The sequence below is a fragment of the Parasteatoda tepidariorum genome, chromosome 7 (assembly GCF_043381705.1).
Source record: "Parasteatoda tepidariorum isolate YZ-2023 chromosome 7, CAS_Ptep_4.0, whole genome shotgun sequence".
NCBI classification, from domain to species: Eukaryota; Metazoa; Arthropoda; class Arachnida; order Araneae; family Theridiidae; genus Parasteatoda; species Parasteatoda tepidariorum.
In genome coordinates this window covers 91,316,999-91,341,066 of record NC_092210.1, presented here as the reverse complement: position 1 = coordinate 91,341,066, position 24,068 = coordinate 91,316,999, and the positions used below count along the sequence as shown (strand labels likewise).

The 24,068-nt window shown below is 28.3% G+C and overlaps 2 protein-coding genes across 2 annotated transcripts in view; both read left to right on the top strand.

The window, feature by feature from the left end:
- On the top strand, nucleotides 1-22,818 carry LOC107450697 (probable nuclear transport factor 2). Its single transcript, XM_016066548.3, has 4 exons — nucleotides 1-270; nucleotides 9,569-9,640; nucleotides 15,420-15,518; nucleotides 22,646-22,818. Exons 1-4 carry the CDS (start codon nucleotides 160-162, stop codon nucleotides 22,757-22,759), a joined length of 396 nt encoding a protein of 131 aa, XP_015922034.1. The 5' UTR covers nucleotides 1-159; the 3' UTR covers nucleotides 22,760-22,818.
- LOC122272596 (monocarboxylate transporter 12) overlaps nucleotides 1-24,068 on the top strand; it is a gene marked incomplete at its 3' end in the record, with an annotated part of 552,146 nt that overhangs the window by 293,199 nt on the left and 234,879 nt on the right.

Here is a 24,068-nt window from a genome sequence, read left to right as displayed (position 1 = left end):
CACAAGTCACAGTGAAATAATAAGTAATACAACTTTGACTACTCACATACCGTTGCGGGGAAACTAAATTCTGTACATTTAGTAGAGTCATTAATCTTTCTTTTACCTAATTCACATTTAGTTATTTTTTATTTGAATGAATTTTATATCTATATAATCATGTCAACCCTCAACCCACAATATGACACTCTTGCTAAAACATTTGTTCAACAGTTCTATGGAGTTTTCGATGATGCAGCAAGGCGTGCAACTCTGGCCTCCTTTTATAATGTAAATAAATCTATGCTATTTGTTTTGTTAAGAGAGCTATTTGTTGTTGATTACAGATATGTTCATCATTTATTTTTTGAAAGAATGTTTGAAACAATTTGTAATATGTATTGATGTGCTACGTTAAACAACCAAACATTTCAAGTAAGGCCGTTCAGGTTAAACATGTTTTGGTTGATAATTAAGTACCTATTGAATCAATATAGTATTGTTTTTAAATTTCATTATTCATGTGTTAGCTCTAAATAAATATTTTTTTAGTATTTGTGTTAATCAAGGTGCAAGGCTTGGGACGATTTTATCACCTGTCTTTAATTTGTTAAATTAGTGTTATCTGTAATAAAGCTTGGTAGTAGCGCTGTTATATATTAATAATTTAAATTTTTCTAAAGCACTGTTTTACTTTAGGCAGAATGAGTTGGGAATCTATGCAAATAAAACTTCCAGGCAGTAGGCCTTTGAGAATCTAACAAGAATATATCACAGAAAGGGACCAATTTGAACTCCAGAGTTCTCCCTAGAAGTAGAAAAGGGCTCTCACCACCTTAAAAGTTTTTCAAATGGTGTAATGTAATAACTGAGCTTGATTCTAAACAATTACCCTTTTATACTAGCTTATGTGTGCTTTTTATAAAAAAAATAGTTTTCAAGTGTTATCAAAATAACACACAAATTTGAATATTTCATAAAATAATTTAAGGATAGCACAATTTTAATACTTTGATCCATATTATAATTATTTGGTTGATATTACAGCAGTTTTTTTAGATTAAATGAAATAAAAGTGTTTGCCGATGATTGATTGATTGAATTTTTTTTATTGATTTTCAATATTTGTTATTAGCAGGGGTATGTCTAGGTTTATATGAGAGGTACCTATTTTGTGAAAATTTAGACTTAATTTATGAAAAACTATATTAAAAAGTCCACACAAAAATATGGATCTATCGTTTCCTATGGGGGACAAAAATAAAATTTTAAGGAAAAGTATTTTTGTGAAATTGCCGATTCCCCTAAAGTTAAATTTGTAAAGGTACCGCTAAATGGTAGTAAATGTCACCGTTAATTACATTTAGGTGAGCAGAATATATCTGACAGCGCAAGCAAGACTTTGGAGGAAATTCAGGCAGCAATGGGGAAATTTTTGATCTAAAAATTAATATAAAATTTTTTGTTAAAAAATTTTTCGCTTTTCAAAACTTTTTCTTATTAAAAAACATATGTCAATTTGTGTAACCATTAGCTTGAATTCCTTTAGTTAATATGTGAGACCATAAATTTAATTGAATAAATTTACTATTTCAATTATTTTCTATTTTATAGTACATATGTTCATTTATTCAAGAATTGTGTAAAATCAAATTATTTTATTTCTTATATAAACTTTGTTTTCCAATTTATTATTTTTTTTAAAGCTAAAATTCTTGGAAATTTTAATCTACCCCCCTCCCCCCCCAAAAAAAAGAACTCCTTTGGGTATATTAGGCTGTGAGAATTTTTTGCACTCCTGCTTATATGTACCTACATGAATATTTCCAATATTAGTGAAATAATGTTAATCTTATTGATGTATGATTAGTTCACTGATTAATGAACTAATTGAAATTTATAAAAAGATAAAATAATGTATATTTAACCCACCGACGGTTCTGCACGTAGAAAGTCGTAATTTTTTTTATGCTCGCAAATGGTCGTGAACGTAGAAAACCTCCCTTCATTTTTCCATCTATAGATGTTCCTGCATGTAAAAAAAACCTCTGATTTTTGTCCGGCAAAACGGCTATGCACGTGAAAAGACTATTGCTTTTCCCCTTCCTTGCGGAAATTGGCGTGAAATTCACTCCCTTCTCAGCTACGGTTAATTGATGTCCACTCCATCACCTGAAGGGTAGAAATACTCAATACACAATGGAGTTTGCTTTCAAAGAAAATGCGAAAGGATTTTCGAAAATATTTAACAAAAACATTTTTTTTTTCAGTATAAAAAGAAAAGAAATCGGTATGGGAAGAGAATTGCATGACAAAATAGAACTAATTTTCATCTAATGTTAATTCGCAGAGATTAAAATTGATTTAAAAAAAAGTAACATGTTAAAATTGACTCAGTGCAGGTGATTGATTTTAATTTTGAAAATATAATGCAATAAATCTCGGTAAAAGTGATTCACTTAAATGTATGGAAAAAAAGGATATGATATATTTAAAAATAATGTTTATAAATTATTTACATTTAATATTATCTTCAATTGTTTAAATAGTTTTCCATTTAGTTAGATTTCTGTTTTATTAATAAAGTATTTAGCGAGTAAATAATAATTGCTTTTCCCGTTATTGTTTTTTTTTCTTTTGCTGGTTCAAAGAACATTTTCTAATATACCAAAAAAAAATTTACAAATTGCGATTTTTTGTTAGTGATTAAAAAATTAATATTTAATATTCAGTTTCCATTTTTATTCTTTCAAAGTATTATCTAGTTTAAGAGGCAGGCATTAATTATTGAATTAATGATTCAATTTTAGTTAAGGGTGTAATTGCAGGTTAGTTAGCATCATCTCATTTAACTTCAAAATACTTTTTTTTTCATATGATCCTATGTTAATTTTTTTATATTCTCTCCCTCCCAAATCAGTTGCTACATTTCCAGTAAGTTGAGTTATAAATAACTTTCGATGCAGTTTAATAGAACAACAACAACAGTAAAATTATAATAGTACTGAATTCACGATTCGTTAACTAAAATATCATTTTATGCGATTACCTATGGAAGAGTCTTAACAGAAAGGGGATTTGTTTGACAGCGATTTTCTTTCAATTTTCAAGCAATTTTTTTTAGCAACAACTTTTTTTCAAAATTAGCTTCAAAAAAGAATTTTGAAACTAATTTGGTGCTGATTTAAGTAGGGAATGATTGGTATGTAAACGTAAACTGATAGCATAGCACCTTGAAATCTCTGAAAAATGTTGAATCAAAATCATAAACTCATCAGTATCAATAAGCAGTGCAAAAGTATTCAAATGTAGAAGAGGGAGTATATTATTATTAAATGTCAATTATCTGACAGCTAGGTTTTTAGGCTTTTTTTTTTTGGTTAGAAATTTGTGTATATATTTAAATTATATATATGCATAGGTTTCACATAAAATTTTATATATTAATTAATATTTTAATTAATTTCCTTGGAATGTATTTGGGAATGTACCACCTTAAAAATATTACAATATCGAATAATAAAATGAATAATACGATGTCGAATATTAAATGTTTTATTATTTCTTAACTCGATTTAAATAAATGATTTTGTACTTAATTTGCTCTAATTAAGTTTATACAAGCACATTGGAAATTTCCTACTTTAACCCTTTAATGGGCCATTTATTTCTAGTAAAGGTAAGTTAAAGTATTTTTGGGAGTTGAAATTGACAAAAGAATAGTAATTGATATAAGAAAAAAACCCCCTCATTTAGCTTAGGTAAGTTTATACCACGACTTATTAAGAACTCATTGACTTTTCTTTTTCGTTAATTATAAAATAAATTTTATAAGTGCTACAAACTTAAAGAGAAATTATATATTTTATAACTTTTATACGCATTTTTAAACTAATAAATAGTAACCCATTTTATTCAAACGCGCTTCAAGAAAGCTGAAGTTGTTAACAAATGGAAACCTAAATTGAAAGTGGTAAAAAAGTGGTTAAAGTTTCAAAAAGTTTCTACATATCTGATATTAGATGTAAGAAGGTATTATTGTAATAGAATAGGTATCGTAATTTGTTTTTTCGTATTTTGCTCTTGGAGATGCCCCCTCCCCCAGTTTTGTTATTTTTGATGTTTAAATTTATTTATTATACCCTTGAAACAAAATAAGCAGTTCTATAGCTTTTTGTGCAAACTCTTGAAGTAACATTTAAAAAAAAATTTTTTTTTTAAATAATCGCTTGTCATTTTTAATATTTAATAAAAAATAATAATATGACATTTTAAGAATTTTAATGTACACAAATTTCTTATAATTTTATAAATTATTTAAAACTAACAAGATCTTATTTTTATAATTCGTTTACCTAAAATATGCTCTTAATATTTATAATACTTATTAATTTTAGCACTTTTTTATTAATAATAATAATTAATTAAATCAAGTATTCAACAACAGTCTGCTGTGAGCCAGAGGTTCATAAAAGGTAAGGCTCCACATACAATGGCATAATTGTGATGGTATGATCTACCTTATGCACAGGCCACCTTTACTTCCCTGACAAGCATGATAGTAAATTTATAAAAATATACCATCAACTTCTGATGATTGTAACAAACTCTAACAAAATAACTCAATTAAGGTAAATTGCAGTAAAAGTGGAGTTAAATTACACAAATTAATGTGCTGGAGTAAATATAAAAGTAATTTTGAATAATTACAATGAACGAGATATAGTTCCATCAAATATGTAAAATTAATAATTAAAAGAGTTAAAGTCTAAACAGCTGAAGAAACAAAAACTAGATATTTAGTAATTTTTATTTTGCTACTAAGTGTTCATATAAGCTTTCATCATATCTAGAAATTAAATACTAGATAATTTCAAAATGAGCATAAGTAACATGTTTTACTAAATTGAGTTAGCATTGGCTTTGCCATGTTTTTAGGTATAAAATTAGATCTGTACAAAAAAGAAAAGCATCACAACTAGTTTTTTTATCCATGTGTCATAACTTTTATTTAATGTAGAAAAAACACAAGTCGTGAATTGATATCATTATTTTAATCTTTTGTTAAACGAATTTTAATTGAATGGATTTAATAATTAAAATAGATATTTTAATTTCGTTTTACTACTATTTTTTATGACTTCTAAATAAACTTTTGCGTTGTTAAAAAAATAAAAAGCAAAATTTTATTACCATATTTACTTTATCTCTAGAATAAATACTTATTATTTCATTCTAAGAAAAAAAAAGAAAGAAAAAAAAAAAACTCGTGCCATTTTTTAAATAACTGATTCAATGCAAATTAATTATCAAAAAAGGTTTGTTTGAAATATTTCACACAACTTTAAAGAATATTTCTGCCTTTATACCGTTAATGGGAAAGTTGATTACTCCAAATTAATTAAACACTTGCACTTCTACATAATAAATCGAATTTTTTTTAGATACATTTTGATGCATTCTATATAAAATAATCTACGCTATCGACAAAAAATACTGTAATAAAAAGGACAATCATGTAATAAAAAGAAAAATATTGACAAAAACAAATTTTAAAACGCTACGCTAGATTTTACTTGTTTCTTTTTTCCTTTGTTTTTTTTTCCGCAAGAGATTCTATGCTCACTCACAGCTCAAATGAAATATTTTCAAACAGATTGAAAAAGTATATCTTTCACGTCCCAAAATGACCTGAGCAAAGGGGATAGTGCGGACAGTCTATAATTACAACACCTCCAAAAGTAAACCACCCCACCTGTCAAGTAAATAATAGGAGAAAAATTGCCCTTTAAACACAGTTTTCCATTATAGGAATTATCTCTTGGCAAGGGTTCTTAGAAAATGCAAGCGGCTATTTCAGGAACAGCAGTTTCTAGATATTGTAACCATTTGGAAGTAGTCAAAATTAAAATATCAGAACCGTCAATGGGTTAATAAGTTATTAATATACAATAATAATTTATAAAAAAAATAAGTATAAATTTTTTTTGAATGACTTAGTAATTTTCTTCAATCAATCAATTCAATGGTTTTACCATATTACTATTTAGTACAGTTATTAAAATAAATATCCTGGTTACTTGTTATTTTATTATGTTATAATAGCTTTGATACCTCTTCTTTCTAGACTATGCAGCTCTGCACCAATCAAAAGAATAGTCTTATTCATGGGAGTACAAAAGGCTTTCTATTGGTGTATGCTTTAGGCAGAGTTAAAATGGTTGTTAAGTGTTTTTCTCTTTTAACTATGCTGATGTGTTTCGATTTCAAATATTTTTACAAGTGAAGAGATTGGATGAATTTCAATTTTATGCATTTTTAGTTGTCTACCTATTTTCTACACAAAAATTTGGGTTATTCGCAAAAATTATCTAAAAGAGTTTAATCTCAAAATAATTCAAGAACATTATTGATTGATCATTTATAATTTTGTATGTATGTTTATATATAAATACTTCTTTTTTATAATATCTAATAATTTTCCTTACGCTAAAATTTTGGTTTTTTTGACGTGACGGGGGGGAAAAAAACTCCTGTCAAAAGCTTGCCAACTCTGATAAAATTGCTTTTTGTTCACTTGGCAGATACAAGTCCTTCCTTGAGTATACCTTCTACAAATTGCAAGATGAGAGGCAGGTAAAAGCAGGGCTGCAAAAAACCCTCCTACACAGAAATACTACTACACAGGGTTGCAAAAAACCCTCATACACCTAAAGTGGGTTTTTCTGAAATTTTCTTCTTTTTTATCCTCTGTTATATTAAAGACCTATTCTATTGAAATATATATGTAGTCTAGCCTAAAAAAATGAACCTATAATGAAAAAACTAACAACAATCTGAAAAGAAAAATTATTTGTGGAATTCATGAAGAAAAATTTATAGGTTTCATATAAAAAATAGAATAATTGGAGTATAAATCATACTACAATTAAAGTTATTTCATAAGGATTTTAATTCAAAATAAACACAGGGAAAATACATCATAAATCAATGAGGTTATCAGTGTTATAATACAATCTGGATTTGACTGTATGGCCATTGATTAGTCTGTGCCTTTGATTCGTTTTCTATGCAAAAATTATTTGTGGAATTCATGAAGAAAAATTTATAGGTTTCATATAAAAAACAGAATAATTGGAGTATAAATCATACTACAATTAAAGTTATTTCATAAGGATTTTAATTCAAAATAAACACAGGGAAAATACATTGTAAATCGATGAGGTTATCAGTGTATACAATCTGGATTTTACTGTATGGCCATTGATTAGTCTGAGCCTTTGATTCGTTTTCTATGCAAAAAAAAAAAAAATTCCTCAAATATTTTTTAAGATTAAAATATAAATAAAAAGTAGTCCTGTGTTAAAATAAGTTTCAAATGTGTGGTGTATGTGAGTACATATAAAATTTTGAATCGTGATGTCAGAAGAAACTTTTTTCAGACAATTTGTATTAATTACACTTTAATTACCTATATCGTAAGTCAGTTCATAAAATTAGACTTAATTATTATTATTATTAATTTAAGCTAATTTAAAATGAGGTATTCATCTCTGCTCTCTCTTTTGAGAAAAACCCCAATGAAACATTTAAAAATTCACCCAGGTTTTTTGCAACCCTGGTTAAAAGACTAGAGCCTATCACAGACTACCTGTTGTAGAGATCTTGGGAGGGAGGAGGTAGTTTTTGAAAAATGTGCCCACTTTGCCTAAAGATGAAGGTGATAGCATAATCGTCTCACAACTTGTAGAATGCAGCATCCACTTTACGGTCGCCCTAAGATTTAATGCAGATAGCTTGTAATCTACATTCTGTGAATGTGAAGGTCATTGTGCATCTTTCTTGGAATGATTGTTCTCATTTAGAGAGGATTTGTTCTTTGCTGCAAGAAAATACTCTGAGGCAGTCTATGGTATACTAACCTTAATGTTTTAATTAAGAGGCTTCCTGAGTTAATTTCATTCTGATACAGAAGTTTAAAATTGATTATGAGAAAAACAAATCAGAAATCAAACCTATTATATATTCTTTTTTAATTTTTTTAATTATCTTTTTGTAAAATACAATAATGCATATAATCTAATATTTTAAAGGCAAAATCATTATAGTACTTATAACCTCGAATACTGCCACTTGGGTGATATTCGATGGAGTGGTCGTTCATGTCCCCTGACTTTAATTCTATTAAACATGTTTGGGTCCTTTGGGCACTCCATTTCCGAGAGGCAGCGACCTTCGATGAACTCAAGCTTGCCTTGGGACAAGAGTGGTTGCCACAGAAAATAATAAGGACCCTGGTAAACAGTATGAAACGGTTTGTGCTGCTGTCCCACGTTTCATTGACATCATCAAAAATTAGTCTAGTACTGGAATTTGATTTTCACGTGGATTTTAAATATCCCAATGTATATTTTAAACAATATAAAAAATTTGAATAGTGCATTTGAATATTTACTTTTTAAGGATATAATTCTGACGAATTTTTTGCAGCTACTGCTATTGATTTCTCCATATCTTTTAATTCCGATATTTTTTTATGCAATATTATTTATTACAACAACATAATCTTGAAACGAAACATGCATTTGAGGAGCCCAATTTGCGTGATTTCGTCGTCAATCTTTTTACAGCAATTAATAGTATGGATTTCATGATTTTTAATTATATTTTTTATTGTCATAATTATTTACAGCATTCGAAGAAAGGAAATAATTTGTGTCCCCTCTCCCACAAAATGTGAGAATATTACCCATAATATTAGAATAAAAAATTATTACAGGTATTATTAAAACATATATTATATATATTTTTTTTTGTTGTAAACACAGCGCTTTTGTTATTTTAAATTAGTAACATATTATGTTTCTTATAAAAAGTGTCTTGCAGAAGAAATTAGTAATTGAGAGTTTTGTCACAGATTGCTCGAAAAAATTCCGCCTCAGGGTTCACATTGCTAAGACTTCATGCATTGAACAGGGTGCGTAGCATTTTAAAAGAGCGCTTAAAAGTGCTTATTTTCGTTTTATAAAAACCCTTAAAGCTGCTTTTTTCATTGAGTGTTTTGAAAAAGTGCTTAATTTTCCCTTTTTCAAAGTGAGATTTTTCCTTTATCATGTTGATTTTTGCTTCGAATTACGCTAAAAGACACAGTGCATATTCTTCTATTCAACATTTTAACAATTAATTCAACCCCAATCTATTTCTGCGTATTGTCAGTCCATATCGTATAAAAACACCATTCATTTTACATGATTCAAAATTTCATGCTTTTTGACAATTATGAAAAACAATGCCAAAACCCAAATGTGAAGAACAATGCGGACCCGAATTTCTTCTAAACAGACCCCTGAATTCTGATATGTAACCAACAGTTTTATTGTATTTTTAGTAACTTAACTATACTCTCCATCATGTAAAATTTCCAAAGGAGGTCAGTCCTGTTTTCGTCCAATTCTTCTTATTCATTAGTAGCGAGAGTAAATTTTGTGTTATCTTGCAGAAGGTTATGAAAGATTGCATTTTTGATAGGCATGAAAACCTTTATTGTCATACAATTTAATCTATTTATTTATTTATTTTTTTTTTCCAGGAAGAGAGATCAATGATGACATTTGAGGGAGAACAGTTTTTTGGTTGCTCAAAAATTATGCAAAAAATTCAAGTATGTTACTTTTTCAGATTTGATTTTCAGTCAAAGAGAAACTAAATAATACCAATTAAAAGTTTTCTCTACATAGTTTTGTTAAAATTTTTTTGGTGGTTGTCTTGTAGTTGCAGGGTATCAGCCCACCTAGAAAGTCGGTAGTGGACAAAATTTGTCATGATTTTAACTATTTTTTTTAAAAAAAGTCGTGGGAAGTCATGGTTTTAGGTCGCTGAGAAATCTGATTTTTAAAATGGAATTAACATTTTAAAAATATACCCCCCCCCCAATTTCATGGTGTTTTGAATATCTGAATTTGTAGCAAAATCCCTACTCATTCATATCGTATTAAAATATAAAATGTTTTTATCGTGTTCTTTAAAAATTATGATATTCTTTCAAATAAACTTCCAGAATTTTTATTATTTTTTTCTTTTTTTTATTAATTTAAAATTCTGACTGAAGCAAGCCAATCATTGGTGAATTTTTTTATTCTGAAATGAGAATAGAAAAATCAGGAATATTTCTTTCCTTTCCGATGAACAAGAATAGTACATAGCTGCCAACTCTACAGGATTTTCTAGTAGACTACTGAATTTTGCAAGTTACTCCTGGTCTACTGGTTTAGTTGAAATTCTCCTGGTTTTTGTAAGTTTTAGAAAATTCCCTAAAAGTGAGTAAGGTTCCCCAAAAAAATCTCAATAAAAATCCCTAAAATTCCGTCTAAGAAAAATATTTAGTACATTATGCAACAATTATTATGAAATTTATATTATTTCGTAAAATCTACTGGAATTTTTAGTATCCATGTTGGCAGCTATGCATAGTGTAATACATCAAATTTATTCTATGTTTGCATTGAGTGAATTTCTTTTGATCTAAACAAGATCTAAGGGAATTAGGAGGATTTCTGCCAAATCCAGGATTGTTGGATCAAAAAATGTCCTCACTTTTTGAAAGTTAAATTTAAAAAACTTGAAAAATTGAAATCCAGTTTTTTCTATAAAAAAATTGTTTTCTTTGTGGCCTTTCAAAAACTATGCACCAGAAAGTTCATTTTATAATGATTACTTCAATCTAAACCAGGAGAATCTTACTGGTTTAGTTAAAATTCTCCTGGTTTTTGTACATTTTAGAAAATAGTAAGGTTCCCCAAAAAAATCCCTAAAATTTCCTATAAGAAAAATATTAAGTACATTATGCAACAATAATCATGAAATTTATATTATTTCGTAAAATCTACTGGAATTTTTAGTATCCATGTTGGCAGCTATGATAGTATCTTTAGAATATAATTCTGCAGAAAAAATTATTTGCTTTTGTATTTTTCTCAGCTATTTTATTGCTTCAACTCTTTCTTTACTCTGTTTTTTAAATTTAAAATCTATAAATATGAAGATGCAGTTTTGGTTATGCCTATCATTTCAATTAATGTTGTTATAATGCTTTTTTAAATTTATTGTTGTGTTTTTGTCAGAGAAAATAGTAACTTCATTATGTCATGATAAATTCTTAGAATTAGTCAAGGATAGGACTGGGCGATGTAAGAAATTTTATATTGTGATACATCGTCTGTTAGACATCATGATATAGCGATGTATCGCGATTTAGCATATATTAAAAAATTATCTATCATAAATCTTTAAATTAGTCAAAAAGGAATAAATCTATTACAAAACAAAATGTCTTAAGCAAACCCAAGCTTTATTTTAATTTTCTTTTAAAATTAAAAATGATTTAAGATTTATTGGTTTAAAAATAATAATTAACTTACAAAATATTTTACATACATGCATTAAAAATTAAAGGAAAAGAAAAACGAAAGTAAAGAAAACAAACTGAAGAAATGTTCACTTAAATGAATTATTTCTTAAATTATTAGTTGAAAAAATCTGTGCTTTTGAAACATTGTTAGATCTCTATCAAATAATTATACTTATGTGCATTAAATAAATTTAAAAAAAAAACCCTCACTTTTTATAACAAAGTAAAGTACAAAATACCCCTATTAAATTGTATTGCTTAAAATAAAGAACAATAATTAAAAAAAAAAAAAATTTATTCACATTTTCTTTTTATTAATAGATTGAGTTCAGAATGAAAATGTAGGATAACAGCGATTGTGCAACAATTGCCATGTAACAGTAGGTCTACTGCAAATCATTTACAAGAATGGTTATATCCCGCCAAACCGAAGATAAAAAAAGAAAAAAAGAGAGAACGAAAAAGTGACGAAATAATGCACAATAAAGAACGCTAAGTATCAAAAGTCTCACTGAAAATAATTTACAAGTAACGTTAAACCCCGACAAAATAAAGTGCACAGCGATCTCAAAATAACGTAAGTCCAGGTGAAAATAATCTTCAAGAAAATTAAACTTCCGAAGACAAAAATGGCGCATAAAGAAATTATGCATAGCTATTTCAATGCTGATCCTCGCACGAAGCGAAGAGTTGTTTCGATTCACTTTTTGTTATTTAACATCACGAAACTAACATCGTCTTCATAGCTAGACTCTATCAACAGCTCCGCAGTTAGACGAAATCAAAATAGTCCTCATCAGTGCGTTGTATTATACGACGGCTTAAATCAGATTTCTGATGCATCGTCTAAAGCGAAGTCACTATCGGCGGCTTATATCAGATTTCTGATGCATCGTCAAAGATCAAACAAGTATTACTGGAAACTCAGTAATATGTTTATTACTTTTATATAAAAGATTTTAAAGGCTTAATATTCGTAGTTTTAACATAGCTTAATATGAAATGATTCTGCTCCCATAAATATAATCAAATATTAAGTTATTTTTAATATTGGGTTGATGCATAAGTTCTAGAGTTTCTGTTTAAAAAAAATTTTACAACTTTATTTTTTGAGTTAAAATAACAATTTAATCAATAATGTACTCTCCGTTGTTGTTACGACTTCCGAAACATTTTTCGATGCCTCTTCGGTTGAAATCACCCCGAAGCTTCTCGAAAAAGTTGTCCAACCAAGCCCGTAATTCGACATCATTATTGAACGAAATGCCGTATAAAGCATGTACTATTAGTAAGTTTCAACAAATTTGAAGTGAAAGTTAAAAATTCAATTGTAGCAACTGTTTCCTGTATTAAATTCTGAGTTAACATATTTTATAAGATAGATCTGCATGAAATAATATTAATTTTTTCTTTGACTTTATTTGAGATTTTTTAGTGGCAGTGTTCTGTGCTGAAATAATATTGTTTTAATCCCATATTTTGTTCCTTGCATTAGTACTTATCTTTTTTTCAAGAAGCAGAAATTTATTTTGACATGCAAAACCATGAGAAAGAAAAGAATAATTCCAAAAGCAAAGTAAAAGTTGAATAGAGACTATTCTACAATAATAAAGAATGAATAAATATTAAAAATGAATGTTTAACAGGGAATAAACTAAATATAAAGAAATCAAAACAGGGTGGCCACCTGTCTGGAATTATCAGGGGATTTTTTATACTGAAAAAATCAGGGAAAGAAAAGCTTTCTTAATTTATTTTACCATCGGTTATTTTAGAATTGTCTCTAAACAGTAGAAATATCATCAACTTAGCAAAACTTTATTACGTTATGATGACCCTGTAAAACTGGAATGGAGGAACCTCTTTGGAAAATATGCAGTTCTTCTAATCCATTCTACTTTTTTTCTTTTGAAAAAATCAACCAACAGGGAATAAACTAGGTATAAAAAATTGTATGGAATGTATGGAAAACACATTAAATGATATATAAACATAGAATATAAATTTTTTAATCATATGTGCTTGTTAGGAAGAAGGAAAACAAAAACATACCGTATATTCCGGCGCATAACGCGCCCCAGCGTATAACGCGCACCCGTAATTTCTAATTACTTTTTTTAAATTTTAAGATACATTCTTCGTACAACGCGCACGAAAATTTGGATTGTACATGTGCAATATCTCGTCTTTCAAGATTGTAAATAAAAAGTATTTTTCCCTATCTTTTGCAAAAATAAAGGAACTGAATTTGACATGTATGTGAGGGTAGAATGGAAAGAGCAATAATGTGATTCTGGATGGACAAAAATGGTGTTAAATTGTGGGTAAAAAACATCTTGCAAATCCGTCCTGGTTGCGTCAGAAAACCAGAAAGCCTTTTAGAGTGGGACATGTTTAGGTCCCACCTTACAGATAATACAAAAAAATTTTTCTAATTATAATACAAAAAAATTTTAATAATTGTAATTATAGCGGAAGACGAATATAATGAACTATTTATGTAATAACGAAAATCAATGAAGTATATAAGTAAAGGTATGTCATTTCTTTAAAATAAAAGTATTTTTCTATATTTAAATTTTTTTAATCTATAATTTTTTATATTCGGCGTATACCGCGCACCCGTAAATTCCAATTTTATTTTTTGCATTAAAAGTGCGCGTTATACGCCGGAATATACGGTAGTTTTTTTTTTTTTTTTTTTGAGTACTTGATGGGTACGAATTTCTAGTTGGGCAATTCTACCGTAAGGTCAACAAGGTGACCAAAATTTTAAACAAGGCATCATTTTCATGGTTAGTTAACCTGAAGATTTAGAAATAATCACTTTTAACTTATAAATATCAATTTTCAATAAGTTTTATGCTGTTAAAGGAAAAGCTATATTGCTTGAAATTTTTAACTAAAATAAGTGAATCTCTAACTAGTGCAGTTTTTTTTTTTGGTCATCTTGTACAAATGTGTAGAAACACTTCATTTTGATTAACAAAAAAAGATTCTCAATGCACTTTTGATATTTTACATCCGACACCAAAATACATAATTAATTATACTGTGCTACTAGGATTTAACATGATTTAATTATTTTTTCTGTTTAGAGCAAGATTCTAAAAGGCATATCACACATAGCGAAAATTCGTTCAATTCAACCATCAACTCAACCCCAACTTCGACTTTCTGTTCAACAACCACCTGAAACAGTTGAACTATGGTTGCCATATGGTTGAAAAGAGTTGACCATTGATTAAAAAGTGATTTCTTTCTTTTTAGGTGATTAAGCGCTTTATAAATAGACAAATAAAATGTTTCATTGAAAGTTTAATTTAATTTAATCGACGGCAATGGATCCTTCCATTGCAATTTCAAGTTTTATCATTTACAGTTTAATAAAGAAAAAAAAAGATAAGAGAAGGACACTTTGGAGTAAAGCATGGCGCTTACGAAGACAGAGATTAGAAATATCAATAGGCCGATCATGGATTAGAGTCCCCTTGCCGTCCGGCTAACTATTGGAGGTCTCCATGGTTTTCTCCTTCATGTAATGCAAGTGTGGATTAGTTTTATCAAAAATCCTCCATGGAGTCAAATTTGTCCCAGTACTTGATCCAGGAGTTCCCTTGTCTTCTGGAATTAGTTCAAAATGACAAGGGTTCAGAGTTGAACATTTGTAGTTGACTGTTTCACAACGGTTATAAAATAAAGTAGTTTAATTCATTATAAATAATGGTTTAAATAAACTTTCTTTAGATTAAGATTTATGCACATATTTTTGACTTCGCTAAATGTAAGTGGTTATATTATTTCTAATTTTAAATTTCTCTTTTTGACTTACATGATTATGCATGATGTATCAAAACTCATAGCCTAAAAAATTTCGTTAGTAAAGTAAGATCTCCGTTATTTTATTTCTCCAGTGTTGGCCGGTATGGTCATATTTTATAATCTCTGTTAGTCCCATGAAAAATTATCTGTATTAATAAATAATTTTGTTGTTGATATTCTCTCTATTAATTAATGTTCATAATTTTGTTAGAGCCTGACCTTCCAGAAGATTGCACACAGTATAACCGCTGTTGATGCTCAGCCTATGTTTGATGGTGGAATTTTAATATCAGTTTTAGGTCAACTAAAGGTAACAATCTTTAAAACATTCTTCAATCATTGGACAAAGTTAATTGTCTTAGTTCTCTTTTAACAACTAACATAGATTCATAATGACAGCTTTTTAATCAAATTATTTAATTACAATTACATAGCTACCAACTCTACTGGATTTTGCTTATTTCTCCTGGTCTACTGGTTTAATAAAAATTTTCTTGGTTTTTGTACATTTTAAAAAATTCCCCAAAATTGAGTAAGTTTCCTAAAAAAATCCCAATTGAAATAAAATTTTTGCACTGATTATTGCTTGCTTGAATATTTAAATAAGAATTACTAATACCTAATGAAGCGAGAATAATTTATAGAAATCAATTTAAAACTTTTTTTTGTTCTTAAATGTTCAGTTTATTTTGATTCAGAACTCTCTTTTTAAATTAATTAAAAAATCCAATCTTAAGTATTTTTCATGAATGAAGTGCCTATTACTATTCAAAATTATCAGTAAACATAATACACAGCCAGGGGTCTGTTTAGACTAAATTTGGGTCTGTTAACGGACCCTTCGCAAAATATCTTTTCATAAAAACGGATCCTTCACAAAATAATTTTATCTTTTAATCGGACCCTTCACAAATTTGTTTGTCTTCATTATTGTTTTGCTAATCGAGTAAACCCTTCCCAGGAAGAGCGGNGGGGGGGGGGGGGGGGAGAGAGAAAGGCAGATGTAAACGAACTATTTTTTCTTCTGCAGGCGCTTCTTCCTTTATTCGCCCGAAATTAATATTCTGCGTTCAGCAGTATAGGCTAAATACAAAATATTTGTATGTTGCATCTCGAATTTAGTAGCAGCAATTGTTGTTTATTTTTCAAAATTTAAAATTTTTTACTATAATTTTAGAGTGTTGAGTATAATCCTGTATCTCTTTACAATTTAAAAACTTCTTGAAAAAGGTTTTTACAATAACTGGACCCTATTTGCACAAATTCACAAAAGCAGGACCCTGGTTGTAAAAATGTGACTTAAAGTTTATTTTATATTAACAATAAGTAATTTTTTTACAAAAACGGACCTTTCACAAAATGTCTAGACAGACACTTGACAACATTTTAAGCATATTAATGCCAATTATTTAATTTTTCTTTTTTGATGACTAAAAATTTCTAAAATTCCCTATGTTTAAAATATTTAGTATATTATGCAACAATTAGCATGAAATTTATATTTCATAAAATCTACTAGATTTTTTCCTGTGGCAGCTATGCAATTAAATATACTGTATCAATTTCAATGCAATTTCTGAAAATAATTATTAGGAAAAATTAAGATAAATAAAAGTTCATAATTATAAAATGTTCCCAGCAGCATACAATGGGTTCCTTTGCAATCATGTGTCTCTCCATGATCCTAGAAGAGTGAAAGGTTTTTTTATTCATAAAGACATTTTGGTTTGTTGAAAATGAACTTATTAAATAAAGTCTGAAATTAAACTTAATAACTTATATTAACAAATGGACTTAAGCTGCACAACCTTACTGATCGCCAGTCAAAACGAGAATGACTCCCTCTGAATTAACACAAAAAATCATTATTCATTTGAAAGAGATGCAAAGACAATCGAACCTTGATCTCTCTGTCAAATGGCAATAACAAAGTTAATCTGTCTTACCCTTAATTACGTGTTTAATTATAAATTAATATTGACTATTTTCCTTTGGCAGAATCGCAGCGACATTGTCACCTAGTCTTACATAGTTCTTGCAGATGATGGGAAGTTTTTTTTTAAAAATAATGGTTTGCTTCTCTGCAGTAAATGATGTGCAAAACTTGAATCACGCATTTAAATAATAACATTTTGAAGTGCTCAATTAACGCCGATATCGTAAATCCATTTTGATTGTATTTTTTGCAGTTATTGTTTTTGCTTTCCACATGGCTTTCAGGTGTCCCGATATATTTCAGGTAGTATGGGAAATTCGAATTGTGCATTTGATAATTTACTTTTTAAGGCAATTATTCTGTCTATTTTTTATGGCAATTATTGCTTTTAATTTCCACATTGTTTTTAAAACCCAATATTTTTTATACATTATTATGTATTACACATGGTGCGTAGTGTTTTTAGAAAGTGCTTAAAGGTGTTAATTTTCATTTTTTAAATGCCCTTAAAGGTGCTTTTTCATGGGGTGTTTTTAAAAAGTGCTATATTTTTCCTCTTCGAAAATGAAATTTTTTCCTTTACCGTGTCGATTTTTACTGCATATTATGCAAAAGTGCGGTTTTCACTTTGTTCTATTCAGCGTTTTCACAAATCATTTAACCACAATCTATTTCGGCATTCCGTCGGCCCGCACCGTATGATAGCACCCCAATCATGTTTGATGATGAAATACTTGGGAGGTCGCTTGTGCGTCTACTGAGCTGGGTTTAGCGAGATTTACACTCTCGTTTGCAACTCTGCTGCATCTTGCAAGATATTCTCAATTTCAGACTTCATTTTCCACCCTCTGAAATTGAACCGAAAAATCTCTATCTTTTTATCGTGATTATTACAATCAAGAAAAGAATTCTTTGTAAGAAACTCGTTTTAGTTATTTTATCATATGAAAAATATTTTACATTTTGTTAATGTATATAGTGCTTAAAAATATTTTTTAGTGCTTAGAAAGTAATTTAAAGGTGCTTATTTTTGTTGAGAGATTTGGCTGCGCACCCTGTTACAACAATTAAATTTTGAACCTAAACAGACATTTGAGTAACCCCTTTCTGAAGATTCTTGATTCGTGTGATTTCGTAGTCGATCTGTTTTTCGGTGATTACTGCTGTAGATTTAATGATATTTATTATTTTTTTAATGTGATGATAATTAACAAAACGTGATAATGGAAGTAATTAGTGTGTCCCCTCCTCCAACAAAATGCGAGAATATCCCCATAATATTAGCATAAAAAAATATTACATATTTAGTTTTAAAAAATTTATATTCTTTTTTGTTTTTGTAAACACAGTGTTTTTGTTACCTTAAATTAGTAGCATACATCTTTGCTTTATTGAAAGTATCTTGCAGAAAAAGATAGTGCTGGATTATTATTTACCTGTGTTCTACAATTTGGGGAAGAATAATTATATATTAATAGGTAATGGTTATTTTTAAACTATTAATTATAAAATATTAATGTTATAAATTTCCCACTAAAGACTAAGTTTATAGTTTTGTTTTACTAATTTACATACTATCTTTAGTGGGGAATTCATAACATTAATATTTTATAATAATTTTAAAAACAACCATTACCTATTAATATATAATTTTTCTTCCCCAAATTGTAGAACACAGGTAAATAATAATCTACATCATCAGCAAATATTTCTGATGCAACTGTTCAAATACTAGAATAAATTTTTTAAAAAAATTATAGTTGTTTAAGATTCAATTTAGTGAAATGATCAGCAACAGCTATTGTAATAATATTTTCCAATAAAAAGCTACTAAAAATTACTTTTGCACAATAATCACAGGAAGCGTGCTTGCGTCGATCAGAACAAGGGATTGGTTTAAAAGCAAAAATATCAGATTTTCAGATTTGATTTAAAAATAAGGAACAAATCCGAAAAATTCTGAACAGTTGGCAGCTATGATATTATCATGATAATTAGAACAAACACTGGGAGCACGTGTAGGCACCATTGATTATAACAAGAATGTAGGACATGCATGACAATACATGTGGAAATATAAAATAACTTGTTTTCTTCCGAAATATTTATCTACATTTGGGCCACATATTTTATAATAACACCAGATTTAAGAAAAGCACAAATGAGGGAAGTACCTATCTATAATGTAATGTGAATAAATTATTCAAGTGTCACCATCTTTCTATTTCATTACTTTAATCTGCTTGCATATTTTCTTGTCCTTCAATAGAAGAATTTAAAACTTTGAATTAACATATCTGCTGAATTTTTTTCGGGCTTTTTGCGACAAAATTCTCCAGCACTATCTTTTTCTGCAAGATACTTTCAATAAAGCAAAGATGTATGCTACTAATTTAAGGTAACAAAAACACTGTGTTTACAAAAACAAAAAAGAATATAAATTTTTTAAAACTAAATATGTAATATTTTTTTATGCTAATATTATGGGGATATTCTCGCATTTTGTTGGAGGAGGGGACACACTAATTACTTCCATTATCGCGTTTTGTTAATCATCATCACATTAAAAAAAATATATCATTAAATCTACAGCAGTAATCACCAAAAAACAGATCGACCACGAAATCACACGAATTGAGAATCTTCAGAAAGGGGTTACTCAAATGTCTGGTTCCGTTCAAAATTAGATAAATACAAAAAGGAGAAGAAAAAAAATGAAGAAAATTAAGATAAGCAATAAGTATTATTTACTGCACATAAGCTGCAAGTAAATAGAACTCATAAAATAAGTTCAAAATGTAGAGAAAACATGAAAAAAATTACAGAACAATGAATAAAGGAAAAAAGTAAAAGAGGAAAATAAATTAATAAAAACTGGAAATAAAAGATAATCTTTTATTTTTTGGACTTGTATGTATATATTTTTATTTTCTGAGCTTGTATATATATTTGTGTGTGTCTTTTCAATATCAATAATTAACTAGAAAAAAAATTAGTCTATCATTATTGAAAAGAAAACATGATTTGCTCATTTTGCACAAATATGTATGAAGTGTAAAATTTTACTGAATTTTCCCAAACCTAGTTTGCTCAATAGGACATATTCTGCACCCCTTGTAACATAGAAAATAACTTTAAATTAAATTTTCAAAACGAACAATTAAAATATTAACTTAGAAGAAACAAAGCAGGGATATCTTCCATGGTGAAAAAAAAATGTTTTTCTTCAGAGAAAAAAACATCAAGGAATTAATAATTAGTTTAAATAATAGTATTAATTTACTAGCTATTTAATACACATTATTTTTAAATAAGTTGAAACTAAAAAGCAACTGTTAAATAATATTTGTGAATTTCTTAAGAAATAAAAATAATTGTGTTTTTTATTATTTTATGTGAATAAGTATAGTGAACCCTAATTTCATATTTATGTAAAGAACTGTTAAAATAATGTAAAATCAAATTATACTGATAATATGAAATTAACAAAGCACATAACAAACATACACTACTGAAAAAAAAAATTGAATTCATTTTTATATATACAGTGGAGCATCGTTTGTACGACGCCGAAGGGACCACCGAAAAACGTCGTATAAACGATAACGTCGTATAATCGATTTTTACTTCTAAAACTGAAACTAACTCTGTTTTCAGTTAATTTTAATGTTTAACGTGTTGATTTACATAAATTTCTAAATTAGACAAAGCAAAACAAACAAATAACCAAAGAAGAAAAATTGCAGTGAGCAATTTGAATGTATGTTACCTTTAATTATATTTTCTTGCTATTAGTCTCTACAATGCTTTGAATAGCGAGTTGAACTTACTGCTTTCTATGATGCAATTTTAGATTTCTAATCACGGCCAAATCTAATGGCTGAAGCGCACTTGTGCAATTTGCAGGAAAAAAGAGAGCTTTTACATTTTCCAAAATAATTAGTATCGATGGGTGCGCTGGACATTGGTCGATGAATAGCAAAATTTTTCGTTTTTGCCTCTTCATAACATTGTCTAGTTTTTTCAGTCATCTAGTAAAAATTACGGTCGTCAACCAAGCATTCTTGTTGACACCCTTTTCTGTATCATTCATGTAGGCAAATTCCGTCCTTTTTTAAAATACACAAGAAAAAATAAGAAATTTAATAAACGTGAACAAAATCTAAAAACCGACGTATAACCGATTCTGTGCGTCGTATAAACGATATATTTTTACATTAAAATGAATAGGAATGATTTGGGACCACACTAAAACGTCGTATAAATGTAAACGTCGTATAAGTGATCGTTGTATAAACGGTGCTCCACTGTATTTATTTAAATGATAGCATGAGTTTGAAGTCTCATAATATTAATATTTTAAAATGTGATGTATGGGAAAATAGCTTTTTTTTTTTTTAAATTTTCTATTACAGTACAGAATCCGTTATCCGGAAATCAAAAAACCGGAAAACCAAAAAACCGGAACGAAATTCGATCGGAACGAAATTCGATAAATTTTCCCGCCATTTTAAAAAAAAAATTTTTTTTTTCCCTTATAAGATTTTAGGATTTTTCTTTCTTTTTTGAGAGATGTTTACCTTACCATCATTTTTGAAATAATCATTAGTGTATTACTCCATCGTTTTTTCTTCTTTTTAAGATTATTTCCAAAAATTTTTTTTTTTAAAGTTGGGTTTAACAATAAAAAAACGGATTTTTGTAACGATTCAGAAAACCGGATAATCGGTTCCGTACTGTACTAAATTAACACTAAACCAACCTAATAACACTTAATGTATACCTATTTCTACCATAGCCAGTCAAATGATCAGACTTAAATGAGTGTATGAAATACGGATGTTAAGAAGGAAATAAATTTTAAAAAAAACTTAATTATAATTAAAGATAATTGTATATTCCCACTTTTATGTATTACAAACACGAAGAATAAGAATTTTTAATTCATTGCTCAATGCATTTTTTACATGTACAGGATGTTTCCTTCCTTTGTACATTTTCCACAAACATATTTCTTCTAATTGTTATTTTTTTTTCTCAGAACTTGTGCTCTCCTAATTGTTTTGACATTTTTCTGGGTAAAGACTAACAGTTAGAAATGAAGTGAAGCTATCAAAATAAAATATAAGCTACTGATCAAAACTTTTTTTGTCACTTTTTCTTAAACAAAAGTGCCACTCTAAAATTTTAGGTATACTTTCTTGAAATTTGAATTCACAGTTATTCTGATTGAACTCACTGTGCACCAGTCTATGCAGAAATGTACGACTCATCGAATGCAATGCGTCGAGCACGCATGACATCGTCACTTCTGATCCGATAACCTTATAAAGCAATATACCCGTCAAATGACCAGTTGTGGTAAAAATAGGTGTACGACAAGTATTATTCGAAACAAACAAAATACCGCAAAAAAATTAATAATAATGGAATATTAACTGTAATTGTAAGAAAAAGTCGCTAAAAAGATGTTTAATTGTTGTTGTTGTTGTATTTCACAGACTGATGATGACCCTCCCCACAGTTTCAATCAAGTGTTTGTGTTGAAGCCCCAAGAGACAGGAAGCTTTTATGTGGCCCACGATGCTTTCAGGCTATCACTTCATTCTCTCTAATGTTATGTATTGCAAATTATTCCAATTATTAAATAACCTTTTATTGCTTTGAAATGAAATTTTCTTTATCTTGATGATTTAAAAACTTAATTTGCACCTTCTTAGTATTCAAGGTCTTAACCACATCCCTCATTATTCCTGGTATGTATATATTACAAATATTTCCTATCTCATGTAAACTTGGGCATAGCAGAATTCGTCAATATATTTTGCTTTATCCGGCAAAGCAAAAGATAATAAACCAGGGTTGGGGTTTTGGACGTCCTAAACTGGTTTTGGACAGGACACGTGGGTTTTACTGTCTTAAACTGGGTAAAACTGTCTTAAAGTGTCCAAAACCTTGAACGTTGGTAAAAGGTAAAAATTCTATGGGTGTAACCATTGTACACATAATAATTACATGTATCAATAAATATTTGATATTTTTTATACAATTTACTATAACTTATTAAAAGAAAATAATATAATATAATAGGAAAAGGTTAATAATTTTTGAAGCTCCACAATTCATTGAACAACAAAAGTGAATACCTAATCCTTTAAATATAAATATGCTTTTAATACTGATAAATAATATTTTTACATAAGGATAAATATGGCAATATTAAAAAATAATAATTTTTCTCCAAAAAAATACTAAATTTGTTCAAAAATTAACCTTTTATTTTTCACAATATTTTTTTTAAAAAATTTTATAATTTCTGCATCACAGAATAATAAAAAAGACATCTATTTTTTTAAAAAAATTTTTTAAATATAAATATATTAGTTTAAATTGAAAATACAAAATAACTGAAAAATGTATTAACAGTTTTGAAGGGCATAACATCAGTTTCAGTTACTGACACTGGTGATGTATCACCACTATGCTAAAAGAATTGAACATGAATGAAATAAAAGTATTCTTGAATAGTACTATAGATAAATAAACCTGTTTATGACGAACCAAGCACTTAGTCCCTAATATTTTAACCTGTATGGCAAGGCCAAACTTCAGTTATGTACTATTGAATGAGAGGACCAATTGAACTTGATTACTGATTAATCTTTCTTTGTTTAAATTGAAGAGTCAAACAATATTAATAAAACATTATACTTTTAAAAACAAATATTCTCTAGTATATTTAATTATCAATATGTTATTAGTTCTATGTTTATTTTACCTCTTAAATATTGTTCAGGTAAAATTGTGACATAATTTGAGTAAAAGGGTTTTGGACAAAGGGGTTTTGAACAGGACGGTTTAAACCGTGGATTAATCCATTCTGTCCTAAACCTTGCCAACCCTGTAATAAACTGCTGTGATTGT